Consider the following 22,221-nt stretch of genomic DNA (forward strand, 5'->3'; position numbering starts at 1 on the left):
AAGGAAGGAGAGAGAAGAAGGAGAGAGAAGGAGAGGGAGAAAATGGATGAGAGATAAACATTGGGAATGCATGTGACAGTGTGTGCTTGATCGAGTATGTAAGAGAGTCTGACCGAATATTCAGCCTGAGAGAGGGTGTCTTCATTGGTTTGATAGTGTGTGCGTGTGCGGCCAGGGAGAGGGATCGAGGTGGGGTGGGTGAACCAGGGAGAGAGCGCGAGAGAGAATATGGATGCGCAGAGGTTTTATTTTCCCCAGGAGTTAACTTTCAGAATGGAATTTCAGAAGAAGCAATGAAGCCTGATTGGTGACTGTCCGTCAAGACGGAATTAGGAAGAAAATAATCAGGGTAGCTGCAAGGCCTAGACAAATCATTCTGCAAAATAACAAGTGCAAATACATCTGGGACCTTGTCACATTTTCATGTATATACTTCTGATGACGAGTCTGGATCGCCTTTTTTGAGCTCCTGGAATCATGTTAGAAGTGGGGACAAAGGGTATTGAAGTTATTACATTCGGCTGCAACTAGCCAAGGAGGATGGAGGCAAGCACATATAGATCTGGCACTTTTTGTGATATCATACCATGGTTATAGGTGCATTTACATTATAGCAGTGTTAACATATACTTGCATATTACATTACATATAATACATAATTTTTGCGTAACTATATTATTAAAGCAGGACTGTATGATTCCATTAGAGCACTGCTATCACAGTCCTTCATGTCAAGTTACATTTGAAAAATCACAATGGCAACTCTTAGGAAAATAACTTTTTTGTTACATGCAGTCTCAATTGATTTCTCAATTTTTCAGCATCTTCCATCTTGCTTTTCAAGTTCCCAGAAAACTTTGGTGGAAATGTCAAACAGCAGCAAAGCTGATGAACACAATCTTACCTGCGGTTTTGTCATTTCTATGTCAATGCTCTGTACTTCCATGTCCAGATTTATTTTGGGTGAATTCAATTCAGCTTCAGCAGAAGGATTGATGCAAAGTTTTGCAGACGCCGATATAGGCTTAAAAACTTTAACACAAAACACAACACTCAGTATTACTATCTACTTAGATGCATTGTTTTTAAGTAAAATGAACTGACTTTGACTTAAAAGCAATTTCTTCATTTAATGTTTCAGCTTTCAATTTTAGAAATCCTACATGGACAGATTCAATTGTATAATAAAGCCCATTTTCCTACAGTGTATTTGAGATTACTGTGTGTCACTGTACTTGTCATGTGAAATGACAAGAGAAATTCAAATTCAAACTCAAATAATCAAAACTAAAGTTATTTCTGTCCTTTGAATGAGCTTCTCAAATTGCAATTGGGACCTAAATAGAAAGTATAAAGACCAGTCTAAGCATTTGTTTATATTGGTTCTGCATGTGTCCTGCACTATGTCTTAAATACCACTTCAACGGATATTATTGCAAGCAAGAATTTTTTTAAAATTGTAATTGAACAAAGTGTGTCCAGGTCGACCACTCTTCCAGATACATGGAAAAATCACAACAGTCCTATGCTTTAAAGAGAACAATCCCAACTTCTCTAGTCTCTCCACATTAATAGCTCTGATCCTTGGGACCATTTCAATAAATCTGCTCAGCACATCTTGACATTGAGCCTGAAGTGTGGCGCCCAGAAACGAACAGAATATTTCAATTAGGAAGAAACTAGTAAATCATAAATGTTTCGCGTAATTCCTTGCCTTTGTACTCTGTACTTACATTTGTAAAATCTCCATGGGTTCCTTATGCAAAATTTAACCAGCCCCATACAATCCAGACCTCTTAACTCCAAAGTATTGCTGTACCACTTGGTTCATATTTTCTCTCCTCAGTCAAATATATCCCATTTAAAGAAACGTACAAAGGCTCTTTTGGAAGCACCTTTCAAACCTATGATCTCTAGCACCTAGAGGACAGAAGCAGCAGTTGCACAGGTTCACCAGCACCTGCAAGTTCTTCTGCATGCCACACACCATCCTGACTTGAAAGGATATTCATTCCCGCACTGTCACTGTCAAAATCCTAGAATGCACAGCATGGACTGCAGCTGTTTCAAGGCAGCAGCTCAATAACTACCTTCTCAAGTGTAATTACATACAGTAACAGATGCTGGTCTAGCCAGCAATCCTCACATTTGGGGACTTTTTTTTTTAAAAATGTATTGCTTTATAATTCTCTACATCAAATTTCATCTGCCAGGTCCATCCCATTTTAGCAATGTCTCTCTCTTCCTGAAATCTAACTAGCTTCCTCATGGTTTCCTACATTTCCAAGTTCCATGTAATCTGCAATGTTTGAAATAAAGCTCTCTATGCTCCAATTCATATCATTACTATTATTTATCTACATGCATCAAATTCAATGGTACAGACACGGATTCGCAAGACAAGTGCGATTTGATCAGTTATCTTAGAAAATTCTCATTTGTCAGCCTTAACTACTACCTCAGCAATATCCCCTTCTCCAACTTATTCCCTGTGGACTCAAATTGAAATTTAACTCCACCACGTTTCAGACTCTCACACAATTTAAGTAATACCAAAATATTCAGTATTTCTCAAACTGCTGTGTCCACCACATTAATCCATATATCATGTCCTGGTGATAAATCATCCTATGATTTAACAAAAATGTTTTTTTCTTCTTTCCAGGTGAGATGAATCATAAACTTTAAAAATTCTTGGATACCAATACCCATCCGTTAATTCAATCTCAACCTTTACCATTATTCACAATACCCTCTGCATTTTCCCTCTCTGAACATATACAATCTGCCTTTAGCTTCATTTCCTCATGGATTTCTCAATTAATTTCAACCTCAGCATGATAATGAGCACTTAGGCCTTCATCTTTACTTCTGCAACCACTCCTTTGGCCTGCAGTCTATTCCTGACTCATGAATCCTTTCACATGTTCCTCAGTATTCTTCCACCATCCTCTAGCCCTTTATCCTCCCTAAATCCTTCCACTCTCTTTACTAACAATACAATCAGTACAAAAATAAGTTCAAAGGATACAGGGAGTCTGCAAAGGCACACAGATGATGCAAGTGACTGGGCAAAAATATGTGCGTGGAGTACGGTGCTGGGATTATCCACTTTGGTAGATAAAATAGAAACAGTTATTTAAATGGAGGGGAGGTAGAATGATGTGATACGGAGGTGCTTGGGAGTTCTTAAATGTGAATCACAAGAAGTTACTATGTTGGAGAGGCAAATGTTAAATTGGTCCTTATTGGAAAATAGACAGATTAGCATATTAGGAAAGTCAACACACAACTATTCAGGGCACTGGCAAGACTGAGCCTTAAGTACTGTACATAGTCGAAGAGTGTGGAGCTGGAAAAGTACAGCCGGTCAGGCAGCATCCTAGGAGCAGGAAAATCGATGTTTCGAGCACAAGGAATGAGGGGGTGGCCCAAGTGAGCTGAGAGATAAACGGGAGGGAGGTGGGGCTGGGGGGAATACTGTATATTGTTCTGGTTTCCTTACTTAAGGAGGGATTCACTTGTATTGGAAGCAATCCAAAGATGGTTGACTTGACTGACTAGAGAGGCTGAGGGAATTTTCTTGGGAAAAGAAAGTTGAAATTTAGATCTTCGACATGTCAGTTAACACTAAGGAGGCTTGACAGTCTGCTTTTCCTTCAGCATACAAATCCAAATTTCAATAAGGTAACTCGCATCACCACTACCTTCTCAGAGCAGTTCTGGATGGGCAACAAATACTGACATTTTTAGAAACATCTACACTCCAAGAATGAATTTTTAAAAAATAGTTGAGTGGAATTTCACAGTTCCTGCATATACAAAACAAATGAAATAAGAAGCCTTTCAAAAACAAAGAGTTCCAGTCTCAACTGCAATAGGGTTTTACATTTTTGTAAACATATTCTACAAGTACTCAAGTAGGAACAGGCGACAGTAACTAATGCAATGATAACACTTACTGTAATCATGACTTTTGGGTTCATTAGCACTTGAAGCTATCCCTTCTTTTAGCTGCAACTATTAGACAAAAATCAAGATTATAATGATGAAGCAGTTAGAGAAACAAAAAAAATTTAAACAATACTGCCCAATTTGTGATCAATATATTTTCCTGAAATATCTGTAAAATGGAGGTCTGCTCAAGGAGTGAGATACTCGATTTAAATGTCACACAGTCATAAAATATTGCTTACAGCATGGCAAAATGCTCCATGAAGAACAATGGGGCATTTTTAGAGATTTACCAGTGCTACCTAAATACAAGCTAGCATGACATTTGCTCAAACGTGATGTATGCAGTAATATATTACCTAAAAGACACCAAATCTGAGGGGAGTCCATTTACTATAGGCAAGTATCCATTTCGCCTGGACAATATTTATCTGCTTTTTTTTTAAATACAGGAGAGATAGCGGCCTAGTGGTAAATCAGGGATGAGGACTTGTTCAAATCCCACCACAACAGCTGGTGAAATTTAAATTCAAGTACTAAAATCTGGAATTGAAAGATAGTTTCATGGTCAATAAAAACCCATCTGGCCCACTGATGTCCTTTAAGGAAGGAAATCTATCATCTTTATCTGGTCTGTCCCATGTGAGACTCAGATCCTTCCTTAATTAAAAGCAAGAAAAATAAAATGCACCTAACTCACTTTCTACAACCAATGAAAAAGGAGTTATATTCTCTTCCATCCCTTTAAAATTAGCCTATTATCAGTCTAGTGGCTCGTAGAGTTATCACAGCACATGTACCATTTACAAAATACAATGATTTGTAACTGGAGACAGAAATGCACAGAAATCTAGAAGATCATTCCATTGATATATATCAGGCAAACCAAATTCAATGTAATTGCAATAAGATATACATAAGCGTTGTGAATGAGATTATAGGGGACATGGTAAGTTTGAAGAGGATACCAAAATTGGTGATATAGTGGACAGTGAAGGTTATCGAAGAATGCAAAGGGATCTTGAACAACTGGGCCAACAGGCCTAGGAATGGTAGATGGAATTTAATTTAGATAAGAGTGAGGTGTTGCATTTTGGAAAGACAAACCAGGGCAGGACTTATACAATTAATGGCAGAGTTGTCAAACAGAGAGATCCAGGGATTCAGGTACAGAGATCCTTGAAAGTGGTGTCACAGTTAGATAGGGTGGTGAAGGCATTTGGCATGCCTGTCTTCTTTGGTCACAGCACCGAATACAGGAGTTGGGACATGACGTCACAAGACATTGGTAAAATCAAATGTGGAGTACTGCATACAATTCAGGACGCCTTGCTAGAGGAAGGATGTTATTAAACTGGAATGGGTAAAAAATGATTCACAAGTATGTTCCAGAGACTGCAGGATTTGGGTTATAAGGAGAGGCTGGAAAGGTTGGGACTTCTTTCCCTTGAGCATAGGAGGCTGAGGAGTGACCTCAGACATTTATAAAATCATGAAGGGCATAGATAAAGTGAATAGCCAAGGTCTTTTCCCCAGGGTAGGGGAGTCCAAAACTGAACATCATAGGTTTAAGGCAAGGGGAGAAAAATTTTAAAAGGGACCTGTAGGGCAACTTTTGCCTCACAGAGGGTGGTACGTGTATAGAACGAGCTGCCAAAACAAATGGCAGGAGTACAATTACCACAGTTTTTAAAAAAAACACTTGGACAGCTACATGGATAGGAAACGTTTAGAAGGAGACTGGCCAAACACCGGCAAATGGTTACACTTCAGTTGAGGAAACCTGGTCAGCATGGAGGAGTTGGGATGAAGGGTCTGTTTACATGCTGTTTGACTCAGTAATTTGTGGGCGGCACGGTGGCACAGTGGTTAGCACTGCTGCCTCACAGCGCCTGAGACCCGGGTTCACTTCCCGCCTCAGGCGACTGACTGTGTGGAGTTTGCCCGTTCTCCCCGTGTCTGCGTGGGTTTCCTCCGGGTGCTCCGGTTTCCTCCCACAGTCACAAAGATGTGCAGGGTCAGGTGAATTGGCCATGCTAAATTGCCCATAGTGTTAGGTAACGGGTAAATGTAGGGGTATGGGTGGGTTTCGCTTCGGCGGGTCGGTGGGGACTTGTTGGGCCGAAGGGCCTGTTTCCACACTGTAATGTAATCTAATCTAATCTAATGTAATCTAATCTAAAAAAATAACAAGATGGGCAGAAATATCAATACGCAGGTTAATGCAGATTCATTAATAAAGCAATGTAGTGAGAGAAAGGCAAAACAAATTCATTGTTTACTAAAGCAAATAGGGCAGTGTGCAACTACAACAAGGAAACCGAAGTAACTCTGAGGAAGTATCGGAAAAGATACAGCATAAATTCCAGATGTAATTTGTACTCGTGCTTTGCACGGACAGACAATCAGATCTGGAACACTGGTTACATTTCTGGTCACTGTAACCCCAAGCATTGGCAGCAACATGAAAAAAGGTAGCCAAACCGATACCTTACTGAACACATCTGAACAAAGAGAAGTTGAAGAAACTGGAATTGCCATTTCTGAAGGCAGCTCAGATGATTTTTCAACAAATATTTCCCTGGCTTTCATCTCTGAGGAATGGCAGCAAGATGTTTCATGGGTCAAAGGAAGGAAATGAAGGAAAGTACAAAATCTCATATGGGATTGTGCCATGACAATTCACAAATGAAACTATTATAAACACTCAATTCTTCCAAGTCAGTGACACAAATACATACCAAGATTTGCTCCCTCGTGTTTTTGCACAACAGCAAGCTGTTCACATTCCAATAAGCACAAAGGCAATCTAAGCGGACAAGCTGAAGAACAAACAGCTGTGATTACTCCCAAAGTAAAACAGCTTTGAAGTTAAATTCACAAAAAAAATTCAAGGATTACATCATCACGATTGCAAGCAATCAATATTTTATAATCACAACACGAGTGACCTTACATCCCCATTTAAATACGTGAACAATTTTGGTCAAACAAGGTTTGTAGCATTACTCCAAAACACTTTGTAAACATCTCTTCAACCCCACCTGGCTCATTGCCGAAGGCAGTGACTCGAACTACTGTCATGTTCAGGGAATCATTAGTATAAGAGGCTACCATTTGGGTCATTTGCCTGTGCCATTGTAACATCAGAGAAGCTATTATCTTACATTTAAAAAAAGTACAGATCTTCAAAGTCTGAGGGAAACAAATCATGTTTATGTTCAAATCAGGTATCTGTGGAGTTTTCATGATAGACGAAGCATCAATTCAGTTTATTTTTGCTTGGTGTGCTGTTTCAATCCTACTTTTCCTGCACTTTCTTCATTTCACCTTCAAGTTGCCATGCAATTCCATTCAAGATGTGGTCAGTTTATATTTGACAAACAGTGTTGTACTGACCCTCTCATACCAAAAATGTTCCCTTCATTTTTCCAAGTGATAATCTTCAGCCTTTCCTCTATTTGTTCACAGTCAAAAAGTGTGGCGCTGGAAAGGCAACATTGGAGGAAGAGTCGACGTGTTGAGCATTAGCGCTTCATCAGGAGGGCTTACCAACCAGTGGAAACAATCTTTCATTCTTACTCTTCCAAAACCTTGTATGATCGTGTTTTCAGGATCACAGCACCCTTATTAACCTTTTATGTTTTGAGAGATAAGTGACACTGCCCAGAACCTTTATTCACACCGATATCCTTACTTCCAAATTATTTTCCTGATTCACACAAGATAAAGGAGCAGACTAAGGCCAATCAACACTGTTCCACCATTCAATCATGGCTGATATGTTTCTAAACCCCATTCTCCTGCCTTGATCCCCTCACTCATAATGATCCTATCTCTGTCTTAAATGCATTCCATGACTTAGCCTCCACAGCCTTCCATAACAATGAGTTCTATAGATTCACCATCCTCTGGCTGAAGAAATTCCTCCTCATCTCAGGTCTAAAAGGCTGTCCCTTAATTCTGAAGCTGTGCCTTCAGGTCGTAGTTTCTCTTACTAGTGAAAGCACCTTTTCCACTTCCACTCTTTAGATTTGCAGAATTCTGCAAGTTCCAATCAGATTCCCCCTGCTTATACTTTTAAGCTCCATTGAGGACAGGCCCAAAGTTCTCAACGACACCTGATATGACAAAGTTCTTCATCCCCAGGAGGATTTTTTTCAACCTCCTCTGAACCGCCCTCCAAGACCAGCACATTCTTCCTCAGATTCAGGAGGGAAAACTGCTCACACTCTTCCAAATGTTGTCTGACCAGACCTTTATAAAGTCTCAGAAGTTCATCTTGTATTCTAGCCCTCTTGAAATGATTGCTAACATAGGAGTTGGGAAGCCAAATACAAACTGAACCTACACGTTAACAGAATCCTGAACTAGGATTCGCAAGCCCCTCTGCACTTCCGATTTCCAAAGCCTTTCTCCATTTAAAAATAGTTTATACCTCTATTCTTCCTACAAAGAGCATAACCTCAATTTCCCACATTGCATTCCATCTGCCATTTCTTTGCCGACTCTCCTAGCCTGTTGATTCTGCAGCTTTCCCGCTTCTTCAACACCATCTGTCCCTCCACCCTCCTTTGTTGCATCTGCAAACTTAGCAACAATGCGCTCAGTTCCTTTATCCAGATCATTCAGAGTCTCAGAGTCATAGAGATGTACAGCAAGGAAACACACTCTTCAGTCCAAAGCATCCTCGCCAACCAGATATCCTAACCTAATCTAGTCCCATTTGCCAGCACTTGGCCCGTATCCCTTGAAACCCTTTCTATTCATATAACTGTCCAGATGTCTTTTAAAACGTTGTAATTGTACAAGCCACCACCACTTCCTCTGACAGCCCATTCCATAATGCACTAACTCTTGCATGAAAAAGTTGCCCCTTAGGTCTCTTAAATTCCCCCCCCCCCCCCCAACCCTCTATGTATAACATTAATAGTTGTGGTCCAAACACTGACCCCTGCAGAACTCCACTAGCCATTGGCTGTCAACCTGAAAGAGACACCTTTATCCCCACCCTCTGCCTTCTGCTAGTCAGCCAATCCTCTAGCCAAGCCAGTATCTTGCCCCTAACACAATGGGCTCTTCTTTAGCAGCCTCCTGTATAGCATCTTGTCAAAGGTTTTCTAGATATCCAAGTAGATCATGTTCACTGACTCTTCTTTGTCAAACTAGTTCATTATCTCCTCAAAGAATTCTAACAGATTTGTCAGGCCTGACCTCCCCTTGAAGAAGCTATGCTAATTCAGCCCTTTTTTACCATGCACTTCCAAGTACTCTGTAATCTCATCCTTATAACAGACTCCAAACCTTTACTAACAAGAGGGGTCAGGCTAACAAGCCGACAATTTCTCTTCTGAAGCAGGGGCTTACATTTGCGATATTCTAGTCCTCTGGGGCCCTCCGACTCCAGCGATTCCTGAAAGATCACCACCAGTGCCTTCACAATCTCCTCAGCTCCCTCTTTCAGAAGCAGGGTGTAGTCCATCCAGCCTGGGTGATTTGTTACTCAAACCTTGCAGCTTCCCCACTATCATCTCCTTAGTCATGGCCGCCACATTGACCTCTAATCCCTGATCTTGGAGGTTCGGGTATGCCACTGGAGTCTTCCGCTGTGAAGACTGATTCAAAAACAAAAAGTTCCAAAACAACTTCAAGCCAAAGCACCAGCTGTTCCAACTACTCTCGATTTCTGTCTACTGGTCACCTATGAATGCGTGCAGTTTTTTTTTTAAATGGTATAAACCAAATATAAAGTATTCTGAACAAGCCCAATAACACTAGTAAATATCACATGCATACATCCAGAATAATCCCAGAACTGATCAACTTTAAATGGAAAAAGCTTGATGCATCTACTGTGACAAATACCTTATAGATGATTTTTGCAGTGTCGCTCAAAATACATGGTGTCCAGTTTTCATCTGCTGTCTAGAAACAAAAGTTTGATTAACATAATGTGGTCTTTTCAAAAGCTATTTGCACTGCTATAGATATTTTCTAATCAACCTGTTTAGAAACGTTATTCCGCACCTGTGGAGTGGTGGGATTTGAACCTGTACCTTTGAGTTCAGAGACAAGGATATTACCATTACTCCAAAGAGCACCTCACCCCAACCATTTGAACAGCTACATATTTGTTTGATTTTGATGTTTGAATTTTAAGTACTTTTCAAGCGACAGTAGAGTCAACATAAGAGGGGACGTAAGTAAAGCAGCAGTCACTCTCTTGGTCTATTCCATTACAGGTTTAGAGTAAGAAATGAACTGTGGCATGCACATGATGGACCAATGACTGCCTTTTCTGCTGTAGTATTCCAACAATTGAGAAATTATTGGAAAAATTAGCTCTTCAACTAGTAATCAGAAATATTGCAGTGCGATGATATTTGGCCCATGCAGTCTACACCAACGCTCTGAAAGAGCATTATTTACTGCCATTCTCCCACCGCTTTTCCAATGACCCTGCTTATTATTGCCATTTAAGTAGCTGTCTGATGTCCTCTTGAATGTTTCAACTGAATCCACCTCTACCACTCCCTCTATGCATACCAATCGCAGCATCGACTTGCTGTTCCAGAAGTCATTTCCGCGCACAGATCTCATAGGCCTGTGTGGTGGGAAAGAAAATTAGAAGGAATGCCACTTCCAGGCCCTACATGCCAGACCCAAAGCACTTGCTATGTAAAAGTTTTGTTTCAATCTCATTTATTCCTTAAGCAAATAGTTTTAAATTTATGCCCTCTAGTTCTTGATCTTTTTACAACTAGAAATAATTCTGCCCTTTCCACTGCTCAACCTTGAATAATTTTGAAAACTTCAGTCAGATCTGCTCCATGCAAGAAAATTAGTCCCAGCTTCTCCATAACCAAGATTTCCCAACCCTGGAACCATTCTCAAAGCTCTTACGCATTCGCTCCAAAGGTGTTCACATGTTTTGTAAAGTGGGATGCCCAGAGATGCACACAATACTCCAACTGAGGACTAACTAATATCTTACACAGGGACGCAAAACCTCCCTGCTCTTGTTCTTTATGACCCTATTAACAAAGGCTAGGATATACTGCATTTTATATTAACTGCTATCTCCACTTATCTTGCCATCTCAAATGATAGATGCACATATCCACCTGATAACAGTCTTTCCATTTTATTCCAGCAATTAATGGTAATTCCCAGGATGGTGGAGGATATCAGTAGTGGAAACGTCAGTGTATATTAAGAAATGTTTATATTCTTTTAGCTTGAACACGATCATAGCTTGGCACTAATGTGCTGTGAATCTTTGTTGATTATCAGTCCAAGCCCACATGTTCCAGGTCTTGCAGTATGCAGGAACAGATTGCTTCAGTAGGAGTCACAAATGGTATTTAACATTGTTTAGAGGGCTTCACCTACTCACTTCTAACCATATGTCGGAGGACACGTCTATGTTGAAGTGAAGATAGTTGGGTGTTGGACACTACCCTGACTTACTGTGAATCACAATGACCGAGACAACTGATCTCCAACAATCACAACCATTATCCTTAGGTATGGCCCAAAGCAATGCAATTTTGTTTCCTTATTTGCATTAACTTCATCAGATTTAAATTTTGCATGATCTCATTAATGTCATATTCAACCAAATTCTAAACTGATCCTATTCGTCAGTGGTGCTCATCTCACTTGTTGAAATCAGCTCTTTTGTCCATGCTTGGCCCAAAGTGTTTTCAGATGCAAACTCAAGTGGTCCTGGCAAAACCCAACTGTATATTATGGAGCATTGTTTGTCATCACTTGGTTGATTATCCAGAGTGGACTGATGGGACTGTGATAACCAGATTCCACACCTCCTAATTTTTTGAACAGAATACACCTATTTGGTTCATCCAACAGATGCTGGTTGTTTTATTGCACTGGAGCATTAGGTTTAGGGATACAATGAAGTCTTCAGTATTGCAGTCAGGATGTTGACAGATTTTACTTTTCAGCTGTTTCTTGACAAGTGCCGACTTCAGAAGGCAAAAATAGATCACCTACTTAGTTCTTCTGACTGAAGATGGTTGCAAATGTTTCAAACTGCTAGGCTTTCCTGTCATTAAAGATGGAAATGCTATGTAGTCTCCTCTTGTTTCTGTCAGCTGTTTTAGTTGTCCACCATTGGATGTAGCAAGATTGCAGACATCTTATTTGACACATTGATTATAGGGTCATTTAGCTCCATCTTCAGCAAGCTGCTTCGACTCTTGACAGCATGCAATTCTGTGCTGTGGTTTCTCATGCTGATATAAGCCTGAAGCTGCTCCAAGCATACTCTCCCACATTCCGCAATGGACAAATAATGGTGGTATGAGGCCAAGAAGGTACAGACTGTCACAAATTAGCTCTGCTGCTATTAATGACCCAAAGCGGCTCATGAAAGCCCACATTAAGCTATTCCAAAATTTATTCCATTTAGCAGGATAGTAGTACCACACAGTATGCAGCTGTCCTTGGTATGGAGTCATACCTTAGCCTCCACAATGACTGTGTGGCAGTCGCTCCTATAAATACTGTCAATGACAAATAAAGACAGATTGATGAGGTGTAGTTGGCTTCTCCTTCCTGATGGCTACCTCAAAGCTAGTGTTTAACGTATACCCAGACCCTGGTATAAATGAGCAAGACAGCAAAAATTTTATATCAAATCACATTAGTTCAATGGTTAGCACTGCTGCCTCACAGCACCAGGGACCCGGATTCGATTCCAGCCTTGGGTGACTGTGTGGAGTTTGCACATTCTCCCCGTCTGCATGGGTTTCCTCCAGGTGCTCCGGTTTCCTCCCACAATCCAAAGATGTGCAGGTTAGGTGAATTGGCTATGCTAAGTTGCCCATAATGTTCAGGGATGTGTAGGTTAGGTGCAGTGGTCAGGGGTATATGTAGAGTACTAGGGTAGGGGAATGGGTAGGGGAATGGGTAGGGGACTCCTCTTCGGAGGGTCAGTGTGGACCTGCTGGACCTTATGGCCTGTTTCTACACCGTAGAAATTCAATGATTCTATTCTATGAAATGATGCATTTGTTCATATTTAACATCACATGAAACAGCTTCAACTTCACAAAGACTTAAAATTTCAGAAGCAATCAGATTTAAGAATTAAATCCATTACAATATTACTTTTGTAGCATGAACTGTATGCATCAATTGTTAACATATTCCATTTATCCAATAAAATTACATTTTCTGCTTATTGAGCTCAAAGTCAATAAGCAAAAAATTTCTTCAGCAACTTTTCAATTAGTCGAATGACATCAGTTTCATAGCAAGGACTCCTCTGCTCACTCCTGCCAACTCATATTCCTACAACTGAGCTGACTTTCCAGTTGGTTGCTGTATTAATTTCACATTTGGTTTAGCTTATAATAAAATTCGGGTGATGCATTAAACTAATCTTGCGTCTATAAAAGCAAATCCTCCAGCCATTTCCCCAGTTTATAGTTGGAACCTCATCAGTGTCAACAGCAATGAAATCTCATTAGAAATCTCCGAATAAATGAATTCAAGTTTTTTTTTTCCCCCAATGAACAACCTTTTTAACACTTTTTCCATAATTGGAACGAGAATATGAAGTTATGCATTTGTGTTAGATAAAGTGTAATGTTTTGACACCAAGTTTCCTCATCTAAATCATTAATATATATTGCGAATAGTTGCAGTCCAAGCACCGATGTCTGAAGTAGTCCACTAGTTCATGTCTGCCAATTGGAAAAAGACCCATTCAATGCTAGCCTTTGTTTCCTGCCTACCAGTTTTCAATCTGTTTCAGTGCACATCCTCCAATATCTTGCACTTGAACTTTGCATAGTAATCTCTTATGTTGGACCTTAGAGAAAGCCTTCTGAAAGTCCAATTAAGTCACATCTACTGCCCAATCACCTCCCCATTATCTACTCTACTATTTGGATCCTCAAACAATTTCACATCTGTCAAGCACGACTTTCCCTTCGTAAACAACTATCATAACTTGATCGAAAAGCCCAAATGGATCATCAGCGTTCTTCAGGGAAAGAAATCTGTTCTTCTCTGGTCTGGCCTAAATGCAACTCCGGGGCTACAATTTATTTGACTCTTGACCACCTTCCAAATGGCAAGGCAATGGTTTAACATGGATGGTCACCACATCTCAGGTTGAGTCCTTCCTGGTAACCGGAGCCAGTGACAGAATCTCACACACCCTGTTGATATCATTTGGCATCACAATCCAACTGTCCAACAACTGAGCTAATTAAACCCCTATCCTCTGAATGGCTTAGGAAGGCACAGCGTTCAAGAGCAATTCCGGATGGTGACCAAATGCTGATTGTACCTCTATTGCCTGCATCCCATGAAAGAATAAAAAAATTACAAATGGTTCCTGAATATATTGGAAGCACTGGGTGTGCAGAGTTCAACTCATTTAGATCATGGGGAAAATTCCAGCACAAGCTAAGATCTTGCATGACATGCAGCCAGAAACTGCATAATTTGTGGATGACATTATTCTGAAGTCCTAGGGTCTGACTGTGTATGGAAAATTATCCCACGTGGATGCATGACAGGAGGCAAGATGGAATGAACGCCTCCTTACAACAAACACTGAATGCGCCACTATCAGGTATGACCTGTCACTCAGTCACCAATGCTCTCAAAGTAATTTCAAAGAATAACTAGGTAATTACTTTTAGTGATGCTGGTTGGTGGATGACAAATGCAAGATTCAGTGCATTTAGCAGCCTTATGTCAACAAATTCAAATACCACATTGCTTCGCATGCCTCCTCATAATTTACTTTAACAACTGTCAACATCGAACACAACACTAAATTATGTTAATAACAGGATCTCACTTCACTTAATAAGCAGTTTTTTGCAATTAATTGCCAAGCTGCACCGCCTAACATCTTACAAACCTAAAATTAAGGAGATTGGGGAGAACTCCTTTTACATGCCTAAGGACTAGGTGAGAAAAATACAGAATGCTGAAGAAATTCAACAGCTCTGGCAGCATCTGTAGAGAGAGAGAAACAGCATTAATCTGGAGTCAGATACGGCTCTGGCTAGATGAAACCTCAGTTTAACATCTTGGCCTAAAGACAGTACCTCCAACCTTGCAGTGCTCCATCGTTGCGAATTGGACTGTAAGTCTAAAATACATGTTCAGCTTCCATAGTGAGAATTTAACCCATGGCCTTCTAACTCAGGTCAAAGGGTGATTTAGTGAGCCACAATTTGGAGGCCTACATGCGAGGAGAAGCAAGTGACGTTTCTCAAAATAATGAATTACTTTGACATCAGTAAGCTAAATCATTCCCTTCACATTGCATCTGTTCATACATTGGCCATAGCACTGACGATAAACTATTAATTTGCCGGGGCTATAAGCAACTACAAATGACCATCATTGTACTTTCGTGGTGATGAGCTATATTGAAAACTGGGTACATATTATCCCTCCTTTACCTCATTTTAAATCACTTACATTATTTAATGAAAAGATTTTTTTAAATCCTTTCATAAAATGAAAGTGGTACAAAGCCAGTATTTGCTGCTCATCTCTAGTTATCCCAAGGTGGTAGTGAGCATCTTTGTGAATCACTGTAGTCTATGTGGTGCAGGTAAACCACATGCAGTCCCTGGGTTACAAACAGGTTCCATTCCACAGTACATTCACAAGTTGATTCGTACACAAGTCAGAACACGACGCAGTACAATAAAACAGCTATGACGTGGAGGTGCCAGTGTTGGACTGGGGTGGACAAAGTTAAAAAATTACACAACAGCTGTCAGCACGAGTGAACGCTCACATCAGATTCTTAACATTAATCTGGAATCTCATCGCTAAATATAAAAAAGTGCTCATAAATCGGACGTTGGACATTCATTAATCAGGGACCACCTGTATAGTGTAGTTTGAATGGAAGTCCTACTATTCTGATCTAGCTGAAGCACACGAACAGCAATTCAGTTTCAAGTCAACAGGAATTTCCAAATAGATCTTTCATGCAGCTACTACCCTTGCCTTTTCCAAGGTTGCCAGTCATGGCTTTGGACTGTGCAGAAATGCCTTAAAAATAGATTTGCAGAAACCTCAAAGAAAAATCCAAATTTTGAAAACCTTTACAGAAACTAGGTCTGTGAATCAAATCACCATCCTTGGATTACATTTTCCTTTAAGTACTCTTGCTGACTTTGTATCATACAACATTGACTAATAAACTGGATTACATTTCTTGGAAAGGCATGTTTTGGAGATGCCGGTGTTGAACTGAGGTGTACAAAGTTAAAAATCACAACACCAGGTTATAGTCCAACACGTTTATTTGGAAGCACTAGCTTTCAGAGCACTGTCCCTTCATCAATTGGTTGTGGAGTATAAGGTCATAAGACACAATTTATAGCAAAAGTTTACAGCGTGATGTAACTGAAATTATATCTTAGAAAAATACCTGGATTATTTGTCAAGTCTCTCATCTTTTCGAATGACCATGTTGGTTTCAGTTCTTTTATATGTAAATCACAGACTTTTTTTTAAAAAGTTACATTCTCAAGTGAACTTTAACAATTGGTGTCATGTTGGCCCAGATAATGCACTTAAGGTGTGAGCTGCCCTATGTGAGACTGACTACGCCACAAATGGTCAGACTGATTATAATCTAAAAAACAGATTTACAGAATCTTACATGGATTCATGAAGTTTTTGAGCAAAATAAAAGGTAATTCTGCAAGTACAAATTGACCCCACAAACTTATATGCATGTTTGTGCATGTGGATATGTTTTTTTTGGGGGGGGGGGGGCTGGGTTTTATTTGTCTGAGAGTGTGTGTATGTATGTATGTGTGAGAGTGTAAAGGGGTATAAGTCTGTGAGACAGTGCGTGTGGGAGATATTCTGCAAATCCATTTTTTAGATTAGAATGAGTCTCATACAGGGCAGCTCACACCTTCAATGCAGTATCTGGGCTGACATGACACCAATTGTTAAAGTTCACTTGAGAAAGTAACTTTTACTTGTGAAAGAACGGAAACCAACATGTGCATTCTAAAAGATGAGACTTAAACAATCCAGGTCTTTTTCAATATATAATAATTTCAGTTACACCACAGTGTAAACTTTTGCTATAGATTCTATGTCTTACGATCTTCTACTCCACAACCACTGATGAAGCTAATGCTTCCAAATAAACATGTTGAACTATAACCTGGTGTTATGTGATTTTTAATCTTGGAAAGGCATATGCTTTGAAATACTTCAGACCAAACATTTGTCAATTTATGGCTGTAGATCCGTTGTTGTTCATTTAGTCTGTTAAACACAATTTTAATTCATGGTTGAGACTATCGCAAGGATTTTCTACCCACCATCTGGAGTTGTGTGTGGTTACTGATCATGTGGTTACTGCAGCTCCAAATGCAAACAAGCAAATATCTGGGCTGCAGTAATTCAGCTTTCGAGCATTATTAAATATAGTTTAAAATCGTCCTTTCTTTTAGGAAATGCTGAGTTCAACTTAATGAAAAGGAATTTTTTTAAAATTGGAAAAGCCTTTAGTGGAGGGCCGTGATTTCACGCATCGTAAGAAAGTAGTAATGGTTTAATAAGGCCAATATGGGCTTTGAAGCAGGAGAAGGAGAAAAGATAAAGGCAGGTAAATAATTTCAATACTTGTTGGCACTGGGAAGGAATACATTTCCAAATGTTTCAAGTTGTCTGTCACACATTAGAATTATTTGCAGTTACATTAATATTATGACTAGTGTGAAGTCAGATCAAGTCATAGCGATATACAGCATGGAAAAAGATTCTTTGGTCCAACTTGTCTATGCTGAACAGATCTCCTAAATAAACGCATGGTAGCTCAGTGGTTAGCACTGCTGCCTCAAAGCAGCAGGGAGCTAGGTTCGATTCCAGCCTCGGGTGATTGTCTGCGTGGAGTTTGCACATTCTCTCAGCGTCTGCGTGAGTTTCCTCCGGGTGCTTCGGTTTCCTCCCACAATCCAAAGATGTGCAGGTTTGATGAATTGGCCAAGCTAAATTGCCTGTAGTGTTAGGTACATTAGTCAAAGGGAAATGGATTTGGGTGGGTTACTCTTTGGAGGGTCGGTGTGGACTTGTTAGGCCAAAGGGCCTGCTTCCACACTGTAGGGAATCTAATCTAATCAAACCTTGTCCCACTTGTAAGCATTTGGTCCATTTCTCTAAACCCTTCCTATTCATATGCCCATCCAGATGTCTTTTAAATTTTGTAATGGTACCAGCTCACTCCACACATATACCACCCTCTGAGTGAAAAAGTTGCCCTGATGCCTTTTTTAAAGCTTTTCCATCTCATCAACAACCTATGCCCTGTAGTTTTGGACTTCCGCATCCCTAGGAAAAATACCTTGTCAAACCACGCCCCTCAGCCTCTGATGCTCCAGGGAAAATAGTCCCAGCCTCTCCCTATAGTTCAAACCCTCCAACCCTGGCAATATCCTTCTAAATCCTTTCTGAATCCTTTCACGTTTCACAGCTTCCTTCCAATTGCAGGGAGACCAGAAATGAACGCAGTATTCCAACAGCGACCTAACCAATGGCCTGTACAGCCACAGCATGACCTCCCAACTCAATATACTGACCAATAAAGGCAAGCATACCAAATGCATTAGTTTATAGCATTGCAGGCAACATTCTTATAGATTTCAGATAGAGATTCTATGAACATTTTTATCGAATGCAAGAACCGTAATTTTTCCCCTCCTTAATCATTATTTCTTATTCCTGAAATGTCCACCATGAATCAATGTTCTGGACTTCTCTTTTATTCCTACGTGGGAGGTGGGCATCATTGATTAGGCCAACATTTATTACCTTTTCCAATTGCCATTGAACGGCCTTCTAGAACCAAGGTCATGCTTGGGCAGCATGAGTGGGTCCAACAAGGTTATGTAATTCCAAGTCAGGATGATATGTGGCTTAGAGTAGATCTTAGAGGTGGTGGTGGTATGCCATGCATCCGGTATTTTTGTCCCTTCAGTTGGAAGAGGTAATAGGTTTGAAAGAAGTCTGGAAGTTTAGAAGACTATGGTTTTCTCCTTTATCTGCTGGGGTACCTAAACCTGCAAATAGTAATACGGAGGTGTCTTAATCCAGGTGTTCCGGGTTGTGGCTTGTGGCTCCCTGATGTGATTGAAGATCACATGTGGGGTCATGAGCTGCCCCTGTGCAGATGAGCATATCCAATCCAGATGTTCACAACTCCCTATTGCTTACCCCCCTTCCCTTACACCCCCACAACTGCCCACTCAAAAGAACAAACAAACGCATACTCAAACACCCGAGCTCAAGTTTCCAATCATGCTCAAGATTCTAAACTTGAAATTCTGTCACAGCAAGTGAATTTCCCTCAACATGGTCACTTGCACTTTCAAGTTTTCCCATTAACATACACATTTAACAACTTTTAAATTCAACGCAGACCCTCAAACATTTGTTCTTCTCTTCTTAGAGATATGCATCATACTTTGTATAGGAATGATTTCAGAATTTACACACACTTCAATTCTGACTAGGTCATGTGTCCTGCTGCTCAAGTGGGTTTATTACTTTCTCTACTGTACCCAAGACAACAAGTGCTTTGCAGCCACCAATTACATCTTTGAACATACTTTAGTACATATCTGTGTCTACACATCTGATAGCACCAAATCAACATTCTAAGTTATCAAATTGCTTCAAAGCCTTTATGAAACTAAATTTCCATTGTACTCCGTTTCTTTTTCAAGTTACATTTTGAATGCACCACATTTTGAACATAAGTTTCTCTCACTTTGGCAACATCAACCCTTCCTTCACAGCAAGTCTACTGTTTTTACCCATTACGACTTTGAAGACCAATCCATAATTGCATGCAGAATCAATGACACCAATAATAGTCCCAAGTAAACCCAAAAGCTAAAGCTTCCCAACTTAATTTAATTAGCTGATCTACTAAATGTTGAGAGCGTGTTGCTGGAAAAGCACAGCAAGTCAGGCAGCATCCGAGGAGCAGGAAAATCGACGTTTCGGGCAAAAGCTCTTCAGAAATCCTTTGTTTTATAGATAGTTTTATTGAAATTTTAACATGTTTTTACAAGTTTACAAAAGAAAACTAAAAAAAACTCAAGTATAAACATTGATATACAGTTAAATCTTAAATAAATGATCACCAAAATCTATCAAACAAGAAAACAGAAATACCAAGAGAAAAAAAAAGACAAAACTCAACTACTCGTCTAACTTACAACTAACCAGAGTGTATCATTAAAATTCTTACATTATTCAAGAGAAAAAAAACCCAACGGATAGCACATAAATTGAGCAGTGATATACATGCCCGGAATATGTTAACATCGGATCACAACACAAACCCATATTTATCCAAAACATCCCGAGCATAGAGCATATAAAATTCACAAAAATAAAAGCTCTTTAGTACATTCAGATCAATATACTAAAAAAACTATTTCTAAATAGTAAAAAAAAGTATAAAATGTATTTAAATGGAGATCTTCCCCCTTATTCCCAGGGGGCATCACTTCCTTTCCAAAAAACCCATCTTAACCTCTCCCAACCAGTGCCCCACCCTTGACCCAGGCACCCCACGATAGGATAAAGAAAATTCAAGTATACTACTGAACTAGAACTAACAGTAAGTTCCCTATCGGCCACCTCCCCCCCAACCCACACCAACACCTGGATATATTTGGTAATGTTAATACCATATATGAACATATATGACTATAAAATTACAGTCTCAGCAAATAATAATTAATTAATATAAAATAACAGGGGAAGGGGAGAAGAAAATCGATAAGTAAAAGATGAATAAATAAACCCTTCTTCCCACTCCCCGGAGATAATATTAAACAGTAAGGTAATGAAAGGAAAAAAAAGGATAAACCAGGGAGGGGGTAGGGCAAAACAACATCAATTAACTCTTATAGATTGTCTAAGAGAGTTCAAAAGTTCCTGGGCCTTCTCCGGTGATCCGAAGTTATACACGGACCCTTCATGGCTGAAGCATAGTATAGCTGGGTAGCGCAAGGAGTATTGAATGTTTAAATCTCTTAAACACTTCTTTGCTTCATCAAACACCTTTCTCTTTCAGATCAAAGCTCGGGAAAAAGCCCTGAAATAACATCTTGAATCCTTTATAAGCATGGCTTGGGGACCTTTCCCAAGATTTCTGGAGGCTTCCAAGAGCATCTGACTCACCCTATAGCTCTGCAGCCGGAACAGGACCGAGCGGGGGCGCTGGTTCACGCCGGGCCCGCGTATTGCGACCCGGTAGGCCCATTCCACCCTTACCTGGCCTGATCCAGCCTCCTGCGGAAGCCACTGTTCAAGGAACCTTGTAAGCTGGCCTCCTACTTCCTGTTCGGGAAGGCCCAGCAAACGGATATTTTTTCGACAACCTCTATTCTCGAGGTCCTCAACGTGATTCTCTAAGGTCCGGACTTGCTGCTCGAGAGTCCGGACCCGATCCACGGCCGATTCTGCAATGGCCTCTGAGGTCGTGGTCTTTAGCTCCGCCCCTCCGACTCGGCATTCAATTTCCTCAATGTCTCTGTCATGCTTTTGTAGTGCGGCCGAGAATGAATTCCATCGGCTTCGGGACTCTTCAATGAAAGCATCAATCTTCGCGTCAAGTTTGGAGATTATTTCCACGAGGCTCGCCACCGTAGGTAAGTCCCCCGGGACGGCTGCGGACGCCTCTGCTGCAGCTGGGGAGGGTGGGGGAGGGGCTCCTGCCTGCTGAGAGCTGCGGGCTCCTTTCCCCCTAGTCATTTTTACAGGTGACTGAACTATTTAAACTGTTTAGTACTTAACCACTAACTACATTAAGTAAAAACTATTTTTAATTGATTTGGTTGGTGGGGTGGAGGAGGGTAGCCAACTTTGCCTAGGTCTTGGGAGGAGCACTATAGACTCAGACTTACTGAGTCGCCGCCATCTTGGATCTCCCATCAGAAATCCTGATGAAGGGCTTTTGCCCGAAACGTCGATTTTCCTGCTCCTCGGATGCTGCCTGACCTGCTGTTTTTCCAGCAACACACCCAACTCTGATCTTCAGCAACTGCAGACCTCACTGTCCCTCCTGGTCTACTAAATGCCCAATTCACCCTCTGCTCAACATGTCGGCTGACTACAGATTCATATTAACAGTTATTCCTGCTGTTCAGGAGGGAATTTCATGAAAGATTAGCATCCAAACATGTTTGAGAAGGAAGAGTACTTATTCAAACACATTGT

The 22,221-nt window shown here is 40.4% G+C and overlaps 1 protein-coding gene across 4 annotated transcripts in view; it reads right to left on the reverse strand.

Moving 5' to 3' along the window:
- Positions 1–22,221, reverse strand: part of vps13c (vacuolar protein sorting 13 homolog C) — a 286,760-nt gene that overhangs the window by 204,552 nt on the left and 59,987 nt on the right. For all 4 annotated transcript variants that reach the window (XM_043680592.1, XM_043680591.1, XM_043680593.1 and 1 more), the window contains 4 exons: positions 9,820–9,879; positions 6,696–6,776; positions 3,963–4,020; positions 905–1,032 (listed from right to left, as the gene is read on the reverse strand). In XM_043680592.1, the coding sequence (XP_043536527.1) occupies positions 905–1,032; positions 3,963–4,020; positions 6,696–6,776; positions 9,820–9,879 (327 nt within the window). The remainder of the gene's footprint in view (positions 1–904; positions 1,033–3,962; positions 4,021–6,695; positions 6,777–9,819; positions 9,880–22,221) is intronic.

This window comes from Chiloscyllium plagiosum, chromosome 40, assembly GCF_004010195.1.
Source record: "Chiloscyllium plagiosum isolate BGI_BamShark_2017 chromosome 40, ASM401019v2, whole genome shotgun sequence".
In the NCBI taxonomy this organism is placed as follows: Eukaryota; Metazoa; Chordata; class Chondrichthyes; order Orectolobiformes; family Hemiscylliidae; genus Chiloscyllium; species Chiloscyllium plagiosum.